A 17619-nucleotide genomic window follows, 5' to 3' on the forward strand; every position below is an offset into this window, starting at 1 on the left:
TAGATTTTTTCCATAGATGAGCAGTTTGAATGGGATAGGGATATGTATTGGCTTGTAGGGAGAGACATACATTGTCCCTCTTTTCATTCCATTACAACCACCTGCAAGGGGGCTGCCCTAGCCAACCTCGACTCGGACTGCCAGCACATTTTACCCTCTCTGAATCTGGATGAGTCACTGGCACTGCTCACTATAAGTCAAACATATACATTTTATCTTAGAGAAGAACATTGTCTGGCTTCAGTGCTTGCTTTTTTTTCTCCCAGTCCTACAAAACTAAAAATGTAATTAAAATGCTGTTAATTGGTAAAATCAAGTTGTTTGTAAAGATGTTGCAATTTGTATTATTAAACTGTTTTCAAAAATGATGTACAGTGCCAATTGCTTATTTATTATCAAAAAATGTAAGTGTGACCCTTTTTATATCCATTATCTGTCTGCATGTGAAAATAGACCATTGATGTAAATTCCACAATTGTCATCTTCTGATAAAAGTACAATCTGAATAGTGTAGGCAGCCGCCTACCAGGTTAACAGCTGCACGTATCCACTGGAGTTTTTTTTACTGTCCATGATGACAACACAGATCGGCTTCAGTGAATAAGGGAGATTATACTTGTATTGTGTCTTTTTGTCACAGGAGATGTTACTTTAACCCCCCCCCCCTGAGCTGTGGCGTTCCACAAGAAAGCATACTAGGGCCTTTACTGTTCCTAATAGGGCCTATATGTAAACGACATGACATCAGCTTGTGACTGCAACTTGTTCCTGTTCGCAGATGACTCGGCACTGGTCTCGGTGGTCTCGGACAGGAACAAACTGCAGGTTGAAAAGGCCCTCAGCTGGTACCACAGCACCTCAAAGGCCCTTAAAACAAGGCTCCAGACTTCCCAAAACAAACTGGTCAGGCTGCTCATGGGCCTCACCCCCGAACACACCGCACCCCTGCCTACTTTGACAGGCTGGAATGGCTTAAGGTTGACTACAGAGTACAGCATCTTGCAATGGGTCTGGTCCACAAGATTCGATACACCACCAAGATACCCATGTACCTGAAGTCCACACCCACAACACCAGAGGGAGTTCAACAAACCATGTGCAACCCAGATTCGGCACAAACAAGGGACTAAATTAATTTCGCTCCTATGCCACGAAAATGTGGAACGCCCTACCAACTGTCATTAAGACATGTGAATCCCTCCTTCAAAACCGCTGTCAAAGGGCACCTACGGATGGCTGCAATTCGAAACTGGCCCCCGTAAAATCTGAATCCCCCACCCACCCCCTTTTCCCCAAACTCTCACTCATCACTGTATATGTTTTACCTCCTTCATGGTGATTTCCTGTTTTTGGTGTGGCGTGTATATTTGTATGTCTCTAAATGTTATGGTGAATTGAAAACGGTGGACCCTCTTGTAAACAAGTGTAATGCTTTATGGTGTCGTCCACTCACAGTTAACAGTTTTTGTATTGAGTTGTGCTTGAAATGTACTGTAATTCTGCAAAAATAAATACTTCAATCAATCAATCAATCAATCAATCAATCAATCTATTCTGAGAGCTGAGGGTAACACAATCATTAATATGATTAAATGTTGTACAAGAGCCAGGGTGACTGTATGTACAAGGGCCAGGGTGACTAGTTGATTTTGAGATCCATTTTTCTTTGTGTGATGACATGAAAATGGTTTACTCTATGTCTATGGGTTTACTTACTGTATCAGAATCAGTAGCGGAACTAAAGTCTGCTCAGAAGGTTTAGACGGAATATTGTCAAGTGTGTACTGTGCACCAGTAGCTAGCTTCCTACGTCTGCTCTGCGCTCGGGGGTATTCTTCGCTTTCCTACAGTGTATGTGTGCTTGATGCGGTGTGGAGGAAAGATATGTGGTCCTTTTTTGCTAGGGATCCAGTCAAAGACTTTAATTATGAAATTCTGCCAGACACAGAAGAGTCGTCTGGAATATGGACGCTTCATCGAGGGAAGCGAAAGGTAAACCCATAGCACAAGACCGACACACACATATACAATATTATTGTCAACAAGCTAAACCCTGTTTACACCAAAATGAGTCATGTATTACCCAGAGCCTTAGATAGATGGCTCTGGTATTTCCCATGTTCCACACGTCAGTTTGGGGTTGTTGTTACTGTCCGTTTATAAATGTACGATGTAAAGCGGTGTCCAGTTTTCCACACACAAAAGGAAATGTCATTTGAATTTTGATATCAAGTGTAGATATTTTGTCGTCACATAATTCGACAGGTAACCCATTTCGGTATAACACACGGAACTAGCTAGCTTCGTGTTCGTGGCATAGGCCTTTTGGTTTTTGACTATTAGCTTGTTTTATCCAGCTGTTGGGACGTGGCAACTGACTTGTTTATTCAGCAGACATGTCAGCCTCTCCCTCATCCATTCTGTCGATGTATTGTCAACGTTCATCACATGATATTTGGCCGACTATTTGCCTTCCTGACGATAGTTCATGGCTTCATGTTTACGCTGGGAGACGCGTTCTTCGATCTCGCCACGTCACCCAGCTGTAGCTAAATTAACAACATTAACAATTGCGAAGTAATAACCAACACTAACCACTAACCAGAATGTCAACAAGATAATCTTGTACCCAATTCACGCGTAATTGATGTCATCGTCATGTCACTATACTGTAATAATTGTTGGGGCTTACATACATCATCAAGTTTTTGTTTGTCTGGTCACTGGACAGATGTGTCCAAATTATTATTATGGAGACAATCCCAAAGTTTGGGACCCAAACTCTCCATGTTGGTGCGTCTCTGTGCTCTTTGCTGACGTCATAGACTGCCCAAATTTTGACAACCATATGACGTCATGGATGACCTACGTCATAGACTGGCCTCCACATACTTTGTGCCTGTTTCACATGCACAGCATTACTGATATGATAAGCAACCATCCTTTAACGCTAGTTAGGATTCTACGAAGAGCTGAATACTTAGAAGCCTGGACAAAAGTGACAGTCCAGGATTCAGTCACATAATCCTAGAGGCTATAGTTGCAGTGATAGCCAAGCAAGCGCTTGGCTGGGGAGTTGTAGCTTATTTTGTTTGTGCATTTCATCCTGAATATATTATATAATAAATTATTGTAATCTAAGCTCTTTCTGTGCCCTGATCATCTGGAATCTGTTAAATTGATATTTACTGACTCACAAGCCATGAGAAATGCTAAAAGCACATACAATCACATTCAGAGGTTCTTTTCAAATCTTTTCACTAGGCAAACGGAGAGCCAGTGTCTGTGTTCGTATACGACGTGGCCCAAGGAACAGAACAGCAGACACAGCTAGCCAAGGCAGCATTCAAACGCATGAAGACCCTCCGGCACCCTAACATTCTGTCCTATGTTGATGGATTGGATGTGAGTATGGGATCATCTTTACAATATGCACTGAGTCAGTACCAGTATCTGAAATGTTGAAACCCTGGAAATGTATAGTTGCTTACTGTACTAATTTATTTTGGAAAGTCTAGTAAATATTTCGGTAGTAAGGGCAAAATTATTTGATTTAAAGTAACCACAGTGCTTTCAGTTTTACTTGACTTTTTATTTGTATATTGCCCTGCAGATGGAGGTGAGTATGATCTTGGTTATTGTCGTGTCTGTAAATCAGATTAATACTAGCTAGTACTGTAACGCTAGTAATTGTGTAGCCTCCTCCTAGATATAGTAGTAGTTTCATCAGAGGATTGTAACCTTGTCATGGAGGATGACAAGGTTGCAACCTCTCTACCTAAGCTATTGGTTCTCAACATGGGGTCCAGGGACCCCCAGGAGTCCTCGAGGGGGGTTCCAGTTGATTGTTGGGAACCAAATAGACTCATATGGGTGCATAACTGAGGTAAATTAACACTGATGGTTTTACACTTTACATTGGAGTCCCAGAGATCAAACGAAATCCAGTTGAATTGGGGTCCATGGCCTAATGCATATCAAACTGGGGAACCTTGAAATAAAAGGCTGAGAATCGCTGCCCGGCCCCTAACACATTATATACATTGACAAAAGAAGAATCTCTCCCGTAAAACCCACATTTATCACGTAGTCCTGATACAGAAACAAATTCTAAACGGGAAGGGATGGTAATGGAGGGTATGCGCGTGACATCATCATCATACCCAAAAGTTATGCGGGAACGCCTACTGAGTGGCAAAAACTACTTTCTGGCCTTGACAGTCCATACATCAAACAGAAAAGTCCTATCTGATTGCATTAAATGACATTAAACAACGTTAAACTGACTTTGCCACTCCGATTTGCCACTCACTTTATGCAGGCGCATATACCCTCTATAGCTAGCATAGGTTCAAAACATCTACTGTAGGTGTACAAGGCCCCATCCAAACTGTTTCACCAAGGACGGTTGAGGGCAAGCAAATTACCCCAGTTAGCTATAATGGACCAGTGTTTAATTGAATAACCTTTAATATAGTTTATTTTACTGTAGACAGAGAAGAGCCTCTATTTGGTGACTGAGCAGGTCACCCCTCTGGCCAGCCACCTGAAGGCAGAGAAGGGGGGTTCTGGGGAGCTGGAGGTGTCCTGGGGACTGCACCAGATTGTGGTAAGCAGAGGCTCCATGCACAGCAACGATTGTATGTTTAGTTTTTTCTATCTGTCATCTTCATGTCTTATTTCTCTCTCTTCTGTTTATTTCTGTAGCCTCTCTCTTTCTCTCCCTATTAAGCAATTGCCCTGCCTCCCACTCCAAAAAAAAACTGCATCCATTCCATTGCAACTCCACTATCCAATCTATTCGCTCACTTATTGCTGATGTCTGTGTATGATGTGCACGTTGTATTTCAAATACACAATCCCATGTCCTGACCACTCACCCCTGTTTTTCTGTGTACACCTGCAGAAAGCGCTGAGCTTCCTAATAAATGACTGCCACCTGCTCCACAACAACCTCGGCATGTGTGCTGTTTTTGTGGATCGGGCAGGTGAGTGGAAGCTTGGTGCCCTTGACCACGTGTCCCCGGAGCAAGGGGACCCCAACGGGGCCTCATTACCACCCCCTAAAGCAGTGTATCCTGACATGGAGAGATATGACCCGCCAGAGACTCCAAACAGCAACACTGGAGAGAAATGGTGAGAGAGAGTGGGAGTAAAAAAGGATGTGGTTAGGAGAGGGATTATGTGAGGGACAAAACTATTCAAGAGTGTGAGAAAAAGGAATTGAATGAGGGAGATGCATTTGAGAGGAAGTGGGATACTGACAATCGAGTACGATTTATTTTTTACAGATTGACTTGCTCATCATGATGTCACACGCTCATCAACTAGGGAAATACATGCCATACTATAGTTGTTAGTGTACATGTGTTAAGAAGATGCTATAAACCCATTAGACTCTATTGCTATCAGTCTTCCCATGCAATTTAATTTGTGTGTGTGTGCGTGTTTGTGTTGCTGTCCAGGGCAGGGGAGGTGTGGCGGCTGGGCTGCCTGATTTGGGAAGTTTTCAACGGGCCACTCCCTCGTGCATCCTCTTTACGCTCTTTGGGAAAGGTATGACCGACCAAAAATCTAAAATCACACGGATCGGGATGCTTTCCTGCTTTACACATAGGGCCTCCTAGGCTATTGTTGCCCACATTGAGTAAAGCCCTGTAAGCACTAAGCACCTCATGGACATGTAATTTAGAAATTACAATATGTATTTTACTTTAATTTTCTGGCATTATCTATTACCCTCAAATGGACCTTTAATTTACAGGTTATTTTGGTTAAATTTTTAGCCTACAGAGTTTCCCATATGGGGTTGTCATATGATCTTACGATCTGGCGACCGCCACGGCGGTCCGTTCGTTTGGATTTCGCCCTTGCTGATTTACCCTGGGCCATTAGAACTAAATGTAATTATGCTGGCTGTTTGTGTATATTTAAATAGCTAAATGCTTTAATTACAAACAAAATGGTCCTACTCCTATCAACTTTCATTTAGCACAACTGCTTAGGATTTGTGCGACTAGAAAACATTTTGGTAATGAGTTGAGTACATGTGAATGGTGCTATTGTTTACTCTGTGTCCTCAGATCCCCAAAGTCCTGGTTCCCCATTACTGTGAGCTGGTGGGGGCCAACCCACGGGCTCGGCCCAACCCTGCCCGCTTCCTCCAGAACTGCAGGGCCCCCGGTGGCTTTCTCAGTAACAGCTTTGTGGAGAGCAACCTTTTCCTGGAGGAGATTCAGGTCTGACTACTGACCCCCCCCCCCCCCCCCCCCCCACACACACACACACACACAGTGTTCTGAATCAACTGCAGTTGTTTTTTCTCTTTTTGACTTTTTTGTTGTTGCAACTTATTGTTTTTATTGTCATTGCCGGGGTAAACAATACATTTTATACACAAGCACAGCATCATTAGGTTCTCAATACAAAATTCACATTGTCTCCCCAAAGAGACAGTAGCAACATTAAAAGTAACACCATCAATCAAAGAGAATGATAAATAGTAGATGCAAGTTACAGAACCTACCATACATATTTTTATAGACACTGTCTTTTTTACTTTTAATTGTTCTTCTTAATTGCATTTGCTCAGCGTTTGTATTGGACTAATAGTCCTCTGGTGATATGGTTGTGGGTATATTATTTTACGTAAAAACGACAACCAGCTAAACACAATTTTGTGCGTGTGTGTGTTCAGATTAAGGACCCAGCAGAGAAGCAGCAATTCTTTCAGGATCTGAGTGATAACCTGGACTCTTTCCCAGAGGATTTCTGCAAACACAAGGTGCTGCCCCAGCTACTCATTGCTTTTGAATTTGGCAATGCTGGTGCTGTTGTCCTCACACCTCTTTTCAAGGTAACTGCTCAATTTGATTTATTTATAACATTTTAAATGAATAATTTCATGACCAGGAGCCAATATCACAGTCGGTATACTTCAGAGTTCAGACCAGGATACCTGACATTGTCCGTCCTGATGAAGGTCTAGGTATTATTTTCTTGTATCACTGATTCGATTTTATGTTTTTCTGTCTCTACCTCTGTCCCTGTTTCTCTCTGGCTGCCAGGTGGGGAAATTCCTGTCGGCAGATGAGTACCAACAGAAGATCATTCCTGTTATCGTTAAGATGTTCTCCTCTACCGACCGAGCCATGAGGATACGACTGCTGCAACAGGTACTTGGGACAGGGTTGCCATAGGGCACGTGTGTTGTTGTGATTGATCATTCACGATGTTAAAGGACAACTTTAGTTTTTTTCAACCAAGGTTCATGTTTTAGGTTGTTATTAGAGAAAGTAAAAGATGAGTGTTAATTTTTTTTCCATTTGCTGCTTTCTTTTGTTTTAGGGATTTTAGCTCTTTTTGACAGGGGGGCGGGGGCATTCGAGCATGGGGCTAAATATGTATGTTTTTACAAAATTTGATGGTGATTTATTTTTGTATTATTTACTATAGTCCTAATAAACCCCAGGAAATTACATCTGGCCACAGAAGATCACAGGATCTACTGAATGTGAAGGTAGCCTACTGGGGGAAGGATTATACTGTGTGTCATAGGCTCAATATGTCAATTTGTCACATTCAATAGATCCTGTGATCTTTTGTGGCCAGATGTAATTTCTTGGGGTTTATTAGGACTATAGTAAATAATACAAAAATAAATCGCCATAATATTTTGTAAAATAATACATATTTAGCCCCATGCTCGAATGCCCCCGCCCCCCTGTCAAAAACTGCTAAAATCCCCAAAACGAAAGAAAGCAGCAAATGAAAGAAAATGAACACTCACCTTTAGTTTCTTATAATAACAACCTAAAACATGAACCTTGGTTGAAAAAAACTAAAGTTGTCCTTTAAACATCTTCCAAATGCTTTAATTGACACCAATCCTCGCATTTCTGCACAGTCATAGAATTTACTTGATGAACTCTTGAAGTCTCGGGTCAACTGTTCCCAGCGTTAACCACTTAACCCATTCAAACCGGGAACCCCTATACATATACCTATCAATCCGGGAACCCCTTTTGGGGTTGTTATTGCTATGTACAGTATATATAGCAATGTAAATTATTTTTTTAACTTAAGTTATTCCGAAAACTTAGGTCAGGATTTAGAAGGCGCTTTTTAGAATCGGCCTCTGGTAAATGACTTAAACCCTATACTTTCTCGCTTTCAGATGGAACAGTTCATTCAATATTTGAATGAGGCAGCAGTGAACTCTCAGATATTCCCTCACGTCGTCCATGGCTTCACAGACACCAACCCTGCCATCAGAGAACAGACTGTAAAGGTACAGTAGTATACAGTACTCACTCACTCACTCACTCACTCACAGTGATGTAAATAGGTTTTCAATGTAATGGGTCCCGGTACCCAGGGGTGATCTTTTAGATCAGAGGTTCCCAACCAGTGCCGGTGCCGGTCCGCAGGACATGTCCCACCGGTACACGAGAAGGGAATCCCACGTTTTCCTGACCGCCACCAGGATTTCCAAACAGCGGGGAAAAGTTGACTCAGCCCAGTCAAATGAAAATACAGAGGATTTGTCAGCGACACGTCACTGACTGTGGTTTATAAACTGCTTCAAGTCTGTGTTACTTCCGTGTTGCGTAGCATAACAGTGACGTGACTGTCGATTCCTTGGTATCTTTACTGTTCTGAATGTGTTCAGAGCAGCAGCAGCAGCAGCGTAACAACAACAAGCTGTAGCCTATTTTGTCACGTTCACGCTAATGGAACAAAACACTTATTATTTAATTTCAAAACCTTCAATTATCAGAAGATGATGTGACCCTGGTAAAGTACGCACTCTGCATGTTTAACTAAAGTTTTTTACATGTCCAAAGTCATTTCTGAAAAAGATGTAGGCCTAACCTTTTTTTAAATCATACTATCCTTAATAATATAACGCCTTTTAGGTCAATGATATAACATTATATTGTGATATAATAATATAGCAGCGGGTAGGCTACTTAGGCCAGTCAACTGTCTTCTGTGAGTTTGGTATGATTATGCGTGAGACGCTGGGATTTGCTGCCACTACTCTCATTTACTTTCTTCATGCTCATGATTAATACCATGTGTTTATTAGGAGAACTTGTCTGTTTTTAATGTTAAAATTTAAAATGTGTATTTTTCGTTCTCATATTCTCTGTCCGATCCAACCCAATGCTGTTGCTCTCTACTCTCTTCCATCCTGCAGTCCATGCTTCTGTTGGCCCCCAAGCTGAATGAGGCCAACCTGAACCAGGAGTTGATGCGTCACTTTGCCAGGCTGCAGGCCAGAGATGAGCAGGGTCCCATTCGCTGCAACACCACCGTCTGTCTCGGAAAGATTGCACCCTACCTCAATGCTGGGGTAAAGCTCACGGAAATACACAAATACAATTCATGAGCAGGCTGCTTTAGACTACTTTCCTTCTACTCTTTTATTATATTTTTCTTCTCCTTTTGAGGAGCAACTTAGAACTGCAAAGGGGTGTGTTATTAATTAATCTGTTTACCGACAGAATAGGTCCCCCATATTTTTAGAATCTATAGAAGGGACAAGGGAGGATGTTTATGTTCTGCCCTCTGAACAGGATGCATATGCCTTTTGTAACCAAATGCTAGCTTTATCAAATGTAGCCCTTCATTGATTCTCTGAGGGAAGTTCTGTTTCAGCTTCACCCAGCTCCTAACCTTTTCTTTTATCCATTCTCCTTCTACTCTCATACCATCAACTGTCACTTGTTAGACCAGACAGCGTGTGCTGATTTCAGCCTTCTCACGGGCCACCAAGGACCCGTTTCCAGCCTCGCGCTCTGCCGGTGTGCTGGGATTTGCTGCCACACACAACTACTACAGTGTATCAGAGAGCGCCAGGCGCATCTTGCCCACCCTTTGCGCCATCACCATCGACCCTGATAAGAACGTCAGGGAACAGGTGAGACATTGTGGTGGATTACCTTTCAGTGTGTGACACATTGCTAAAGTCCGGACAGCCAGACTTCAACAACAGCACCATTCACATGTACTCCTTTTATTAACTTGTGACATTCTCATGAGGACAATTTGCTTCCTTTATACTAGTCTCTTTCGTTTTGGATTGAATGGATATGTACCATCAGTTTTTCATAATTGGCTTTTTTTCCACAATACTCTTGAATGTGAAGCGCTTTTGTAGGAAGAAAGACATGGCAAAACACACCATGACAAATGAAACTGTAGGTAACATTTCGTGTTCACCTTGTGAGACAGCGTCACATGTTGATCACTGGATTTCAGACACCACCTTCAATCTAAAACTAGGAGGCTAAGTATAACATTTGTCAAAAGATAATAGTGGCCCGGCATCATCTGTTGGTGACACACACTGCAGGTGCTACAGTCACCTAGCAGACTCTTAACAATGGCAAGAAGTACAGAGTATCAAAGGCTTTGTTTGATTTAAAGCTGCAATCCATGAGTTTTATGTCCTCTCATGATATACAGTAGTGATACAGATTGGAATCCGGACCGGGTGTCCCATGTGGGAGACAAAACATCATCTGTTATGAACTTTTATTGGAGGTGTCAATTGGATTCCGCTCACTTTCTGTTCTCCCTCATCAGGCTTTCAAAGCAATTAGGAGTTTCTTGTCCAAGTTGGAAACGGTATCGGAAGACCCAGCCATGCTGGCTGAGATAGGTATGTATTGTATACATGGCTCGTTTGATATTCAAGAAGCTAGTGGATTCTGGATTCTGTTCATTTCAGTACAGTATGAAACTATGGTCGCATTCACACCTGTACTTCGGTAGACTCGATGCGATTGGGCGGAGAAGTTGCATCATTCTTGCATATTTAATTTGCTGCGTTTGCCTTCACACTGCGCTGTCCTCTGCAGCAATTAGAAACGCAGCAGGGAACTTTATCAATGTGTTCAATTCATAAACTACACAGTGAAATCTATGGTGTTAAAATTATACTTTTGAGTAATAGTTAGGATGTAAAATTAGGGTAACGTGGATGCAGTGTGTTGGGGTCTCTGGGACTAGACGTCTCTATCTCACGCGTGCACACACATTGTGTGTGCGTGTGCGCACGCAGTGACAGTTACGACGGACTGAATATTCTGTACACTACAGTGTTTTTATGTTTCCTTAAGCAATTGATTACCTCAGTCATATTTCAATGAGGTCTCCTTATTTTCCGACGTCTATCCACGGTAACGGGACATCTTTGCGCTGCATGAAATATGCCTTCTCCGTCTCCAACTGTGTTTACTCTTTACTCCTCATTCATCTGCCATGTTATTTGCTGTGGATTGCATTCACACCTGCAGTGAATCGAAGTCAGGTGCGATAGTACGCAGCAGGATTCGTTCGCAGCAGGATCGCAGTATAGCATGCTGGTGTGAATGCGACATATGAAAATCAACTTCCAATACTTACTTGAGATTCGTAATCACACTCTTAAGTAGCATTACATGGTTATTTTTTGGTCAAAGTTATGTTATCATTACACTTCATGCATTTTATGATGGATTGTCCAGCTTCTGTCATGGGAAAAGATTCATTTTTAAATACAAATGTCCATGATGTTTAGACTGACTCAGTTATTCAGATATGTTTCTGTGTCTCTGTAGAAAAGGATGTCCTGTCTTCGACTCAGCCTGTGGGTGCGTCTTCCAGCTGGGCAGGCTGGGCAGTGACTGGTGTGTCGTCACTGACCTCCAAGCTGATTCGCAACACACCAGGAACAGAGGGAGGCACAACAGCAGAACCCAGTGAGCCGGTCCCTGGCTCCGACCCTACTTCTCCTGCTGAAGGAGCACCGGTCCCTGGTTTGGAAAAGGGCTGCACCAATACTGGTACTGAGTAATGCTGTCCTCATACCAGTCTAAATTAGCTATGTCTCAATTTGGCACCAGATCATTTTCACAGTAATAAAGTCAATTGATAATATACAGTAAATATCTTGCTGTAATAATGTACATCAACTTGCATTTACAAATGCATACGCATTATCAACCAGATCTTTATCTCCTCTTTGGTTTTCTAACTTTATGCATTTTATCCCTCACAGATTCTGTAGCCAAAACACCACAGGCCTCTCTTCCTCACCGCACCGCCTCTGACGCAGCCGAACAATCCCATACTGTAGAAGAGACGGAGAAGAAAAGTGAAGCAATAGGAGACCGCTGGGACGATGAGGAAGACTGGGGAAGCTTGGAGGTAGGACACAGGATCTGAGCATTGCTTTTGAACAGTGGCTCTCAACCCTTAATGCAAGTTAGCCCCTCAAAAATTGGCACATTTTTTATATAAAGAAATAAGTAAAAACATTTCATTATATTTTTTCTTTTAAGACTTTTTCCTTTTTTCTTTAATTCTTTTTCATTGTGATATAATAGGAACTTAAAGTATACTATGTAGTTCCATTGAGCCAAGCCGCAACATAATTGCTTGATCATTAAAATAAGCATGCTATGAAACTGCATGCAGCCCTCTTAACACCACACAGACCACTTGCTTAACAAGTAAGTGGTCAACTGTGTGGGCCATGCTCCAGAAAAGGTTGAGAATTTAATTTATCCAAAACTGTTCACAAAGGAACCAGAGAAGGCTCATGCAGACCCAGATGATTGGAATACTGATTGGTCAGGAGGAGCGGCGTCATCAAGAAAGAAGGCCAATGATAGAGGAGTATGTTTAAATTCTTCATTGATTTTCTATCCTTTATTTAAACTACTGTATTTGGGATGCACCACTAGTGGATTTGTTCTTGAACCAATATTAGACTACATACTGTAATATTATTGGAGACTTTCCACAATACTGAATTCTGAAGTAAAGAGCTGCCAGAAATGTGATAAAACTGTAGAATTATTATCAGAAGTTAAAGCAAAGTGTCATGACAAAAATTACCATACTTTAAACTTAAAATACAATTGTTATTGGTGCATCCATACACATAGCTGCCTAATGTTCATTACAATACTCTATCAACTCCAGGCTGCCCGGGTGTCCGCTGATGCAGTGAAAAAGCAGAGCTCTGATTGGAGTAGCTCAGGTTGGGATGCAGATGACAGCTGGTCCAATGAGAAGGAGGGCCAGGGACAGAGTTCAGCAGGCGAGGACGGCTGGGGCAATGACTGGGGGGAAGAGGAGACGGACACGGCCACGGCCACGAACACAACCACAACAAATAAGGATGTCCCTTTGCCAGAGGGCGTGCGTCTAGCTAGCGAATACGACTGGGACAGCACTAGCACATCCAAATCAGCCAGTCAGAATGACCTGTTCGCCAATATATCCCAGAGAAGCACACCCACTGCAACCACCACGGTGAGATTGTAAAGAATGAAGATGAGTGTGATCGATGTAAGAATTGGACTAGAGAGGAAGGAGATTACAAGGAGAATCGAGCTGGATGGAATATGGGAGAAATGGAAGGAGGTAGATGTATAGATAAATGGGAGAAATGAAAGGCTGAGGAAGAAGGGGTAGATGGAAAAAATATGTCTTTTTTTTTGCAACTGAATGGCTGGATAATGGAAATTTAGAGTTTACATTATGATAGTACACATAGTACATGCATAACATTTCCTTAATGATTATATCGGTTTTCAGTATTTATTTATGATGTATCTTCTCTATTATTAAGGTTATTGTAGCGGCCAATTTGTATTGGGGGTGGGGAGGGGGGCGGGGCATTTCCGGGGGTCCCCAGCCAAAAACGTTGAGAACCCCTGGTCTATACTTGGGTAGCTCTGAAAATGAATACAAAATAAAGTAAAATACATTTCTGTGAGCACAGTTGTGATTGGTCAGTCTGAAGCATCAGGTGACAGCTTCCCGTTAAATCTTTATTAATTACAAACTCTTAACATTCAAAGATGGAAGGAATGGAAAGAAGGAAGCAGGGTGTGTGTGAAGGATAGAAAAATGTATAATAAACCTTATATAGCACTTTTCAAATCAAAGTGTTTTAGATAGCAAGACTTGGAGTAATGATGGAGTAATGATTTTGTGCATGTCTTTGTTCTTGCTGTAAGGCTGGAGATAAGGCTGGAGAAGGTTGGGGCTCAGAAGCAACAGGAGAGTGGGGTGCTGAGGAGAGCTGGGAGTCAGTGGATGGAAACCAGGGTAAAACTTAAAATTATCATCATCAGGAACTCACAGTCCTGAGCTGCAGTTAGATGGCCCAAGTCACACTTAAGGAGGTCCCTTCCTACAAGCTAATCGGGGTACTCTCGGAATGGTGGTTGTTCCCTGTTCTAGCCTCAGCCGTAGTGTGAGCGTTACAAAGGTAATTGGAAGGCTCACCCCCAGTTTTGGAGCAGACCACTCACCCAAGCCAAGCAAGTCGCCCCGAACGAGCAGAACCCTCACCCCCAACAACGATGGTCCGCTCGCCGCGCCGTTGCGGAACGCTCGCCAGAACACTCGCCCCACAAATTCATATGGTTGTGCACACAACAAATGTTAAAATGTGTCTTACCCCTGAACAATGCCAAGAGAGTGCTTTCATATGGGAGTGAGTCATTAACCACTTGGGGCGACCATGTGGGGGGTCGCCGGATCTGCTCCGGGGCAACAAGTGTTTTGGGCGAGCGGTTTGGTATTCGTTAAGATCCAGTGTTAAACCTTCCGAGTTGCTCACAGACGATCAAGGCTGACAGTATGTAACTGGGGCAAAACAAACCTTCCCCTTTTACCCAGTTTAAATTGTCCTCTGTTATGTTTTGATTGAAAAATCAAGTAGTCATCGCTACTGATTCAGGGCCTGGCCTTTTTCAATTTCAAGTGAAACCTCTCCTGAATCGGTACAGTGGTCACCTGGGTGTAGGGCTCTCACGATTATGAAATTGTACTTGTCGATTAATTTTCACTGAAACACAATTAAATCGTTAATTGCAGTTATTTCAGTCATTGAACATTATGAATAGAAATTCATGTCTGTTTGGCTTTTAGGTGTTGTAAACAAAAGTTGCCCAGGCAATTACTTTATACTTAAAATAAACATTAAAACTTGTGTCCTAACTAGTGGTCATGATACAATCTACTTGGTCTGTGTCTCATAGGAGACATAATGTCCCTTTGCTTATTTTTGACGTACACACTTGCGACAGAGCAATCTCACATACATTAAAGAGTTGAATGTAACATTAAAGAGTTGAATGTAACGTAATGTAACATTGTTTTTACATATTGCAAAAATATTCTACAGATAATTTATGTGAATGTCACATTCTGCCTTCCTGTCTTGTTTGTCCACCAGGTCTGAGCAAGGCGGAGGTCTCCAAGAAGAAACGAGAGGAGAGGAGGAAAGAACTGGAGGCCAAGCGGGCAGAACGCAAGGCTGCCAAAGGTCCTCTCAAATTGGGTGTGCGCAAACTAGACTGACCGGAACAGGAGGCTTAAAAGAAATGGGGGAGGGAGCAAAGAACATTGAGTGCAATGACTGGACACTGACTCCCGCAGGAATGGAGGTATGATAGGTATGGAAAGTTCAACATTCCATGAACAATGAAAGAAAAGGAGATCATGTAAAGGTGGCAGGTGATGATAATGATGCTGTGAACCTGCGTCCATGGAAGCTGCTCGCTGGTTGATCAGAGGAGAATAAAACGGTTGCGCTGCTTTCTGATTCTCTTCATATCATTGGGAGGACAGATGGGACGTAACCAATTTCTGCTCTTGGCCTGGTTTTTATCCAAGCAGTGTATTCAGTTATTCGCAATAGTGTGGATGGAGTTTGTCAAGTCGGAGATCACTGGCTCTATTCTTACTAAATAAAATGTTGAAAAGAAAAGGCAGACACAAAAGCATATTATGAAAGATTAGATGGAAAACGGCACTACACTTCTGGCAGCAGAGGCACGAGTTGATCACTCGGACTATTGGAGGAACTTTCGCATCACACTATGTCTCCATTTTTTTTAAATGCAAATTTCAGTTGCAGTTGTAAAATGTATTGTACATAGACAATGTATCATGTCTTAAATGACATGAGGTCACATGTTTTTTTTTTTTTTAAAGGTTGAAATATATAGCTATATACAAAGGTGTATTATGCAGAACACATACAGAGGATATGAATGTTTTAGCTCTACTGTCACCAATTGCAGATTTAAGACTTGTGAAAGTCAATGCATGCATGTGTGTGATCTTCCAAGTTATTTCTAGTTTCTTTGGTTCACTGTACTGTATTCTACTGTTCCAACCCAACCTGGAAGATGATGTGCTTCACTTGTTCCTTATATATAGACTTCATGCCGAATGACATACACTTGTGTTAGAGCCATAACGGGCACAACAGGCATACCATGAAATATGCCACATCTCAAATTGAGGTTGAATGTCATATTGGTCAATATGCTCATTCATGTACGTCTGCCATTTATGTGGCTTTGCTTACATTTCCACTGAGTTGTAAGTGTGGTGGTGGAGTGTTGATGGGAAGGAAATTGGTTTTATTTTAAGACTTATTTTTTTGTAATAGGGAATTTTGCCATGACATTGTGACAATGTCCTACAATTGTGTAGGCTCAAAGACGAAAGCAACACCAGTGGCTTCACCCGGGGTAACAACTAGAGCAATGTATGTGTCTATTTTGGCCAATCAGCAATATTGGCATGACATTGGGGGAGGTCAGGGTGAAGGGAATTGTATCATTTTATTTTATTTGTGCCTTTGTTTGATTGCAGCACTGTAAGTTTCATGCTCACGAAATCTTTCAGGTAGAGTGACAAGTACTTGAGGTCAATGCATTATGTTCAGTCCACATGTCCCTGGTAAGTGTTGGGCAGGTAAGGAACTGCTGCTTTATTCTTAAATCTGAGTACAAATGCCCAATATTTTGTTTTCATGCCAAAACGAACAGTATGATGGGTTCTTTTACAGAATATCTTATGTGTAACGTGAGCTTATCCTAAAATAAAAGTAAAAATTTGTAAAAAAAACCCCAACTTATTTGCACTTATTTCACTAGCATATACATTGTTCTGCGATGTGAACAATTGTTCATAATCATTAATCAGTACTTCTGTGGCATACTTAAGTAATAGTAGCAACAAGAGGCTACATCATATTTGACCAGTAGTTTGTCGATATCCATATTTGCTGTTAAACAGAGGTGATGTTCTATAATGTACATTAATTAGCTCATTTGCCTTGTTTGCTGTTGGTTTTGCTAGTGGTGTATTTTGTAGCCTTTGGTGGCAACCAATGAACCTGCCCCCAACGCCCTTTAAAGGTGAGGTTGAGCTCCTGTTCTTAAAGCAGTGATTACTTGCACAGAATTGTATTATTTCTCTTTGCCTAGTGATGCTTCCATGATGGTGATGTGCATCCAAAAGTAACCACTAGATGTCACTAGCTCACCTAGCTGCAAGCGTCTCTAGATTGTATTTTTGAGGGGCGCTAGCCTCCTATAGTGTAGATTTTCGTCTTATGCAAACATTAAATTGACAATGAATGGAGAATTTAGATTAAATTCCCATGTACAATGACCGGATGTAAGATGATCAGAGCGCCTCACTTCACACAGGTGTGATTTTTAATATCTGTAATCGAAACGTTGCAACACCAACCCTTGAACCCCATATGGAATCCAAATGGAAAAGTCCTACCTTATTGTATGAAACAAC

At 41.9% G+C, this 17619-nt stretch overlaps 1 protein-coding gene across 2 annotated transcripts; it reads left to right on the forward strand.

Annotated features, from left to right (window-relative positions):
• Positions 1–1728: 1728 nt before the first annotated feature.
• Positions 1729–17271, forward strand: scyl1 (SCY1-like, kinase-like 1). 2 transcript variants are annotated; one of them, XM_079503045.1, is made up of 18 exons: positions 1729–1992; positions 3265–3405; positions 4493–4609; positions 4907–5136; positions 5466–5556; positions 6084–6239; positions 6698–6856; positions 7068–7175; positions 8177–8290; positions 9203–9358; positions 9737–9925; positions 10594–10669; positions 11610–11834; positions 12050–12198; positions 12577–12669; positions 12979–13311; positions 14022–14112; positions 15248–17271. In XM_079503045.1, the coding sequence occupies exons 1-18, from the start codon at positions 1885–1887 to the stop codon at positions 15370–15372; spliced, it is 2661 nt and encodes an 886-aa protein (XP_079359171.1). In that variant the 5' UTR covers positions 1729–1884; the 3' UTR covers positions 15373–17271. The 2 variants fall into 2 exon arrangements, with proteins under 2 accessions (XP_079359171.1, XP_079359170.1); XM_079503044.1 differs by having other exon boundaries at positions 1764–1992; positions 14034–14112.
• The last annotated feature ends 348 nt before the right edge of the window (positions 17272–17619 follow it).

This window comes from Electrona antarctica (genome assembly GCF_951216825.1).
Source record: "Electrona antarctica genome assembly, chromosome: 1".
Lineage (NCBI taxonomy): Eukaryota > Metazoa > Chordata > Actinopteri > Myctophiformes > Myctophidae > Electrona > Electrona antarctica.

Coding starts and splice junctions, on each gene's coding strand:
- scyl1 (XM_079503045.1), top strand. CDS start 1,885: ATGTGGTCCTTTTTTGCTAGGGATCCAGTCAAAGACTTTAATTATGAA. Junction 6,240..6,697: donor TTTTCCTGGAGGAGATTCAG/GTCTGACTACTG, acceptor GTGTGTGTTCAG/ATTAAGGACCCAGCAGAGAA. Junction 6,857..7,067: donor TCCTCACACCTCTTTTCAAG/GTAACTGCTCAA, acceptor TCTGGCTGCCAG/GTGGGGAAATTCCTGTCGGC.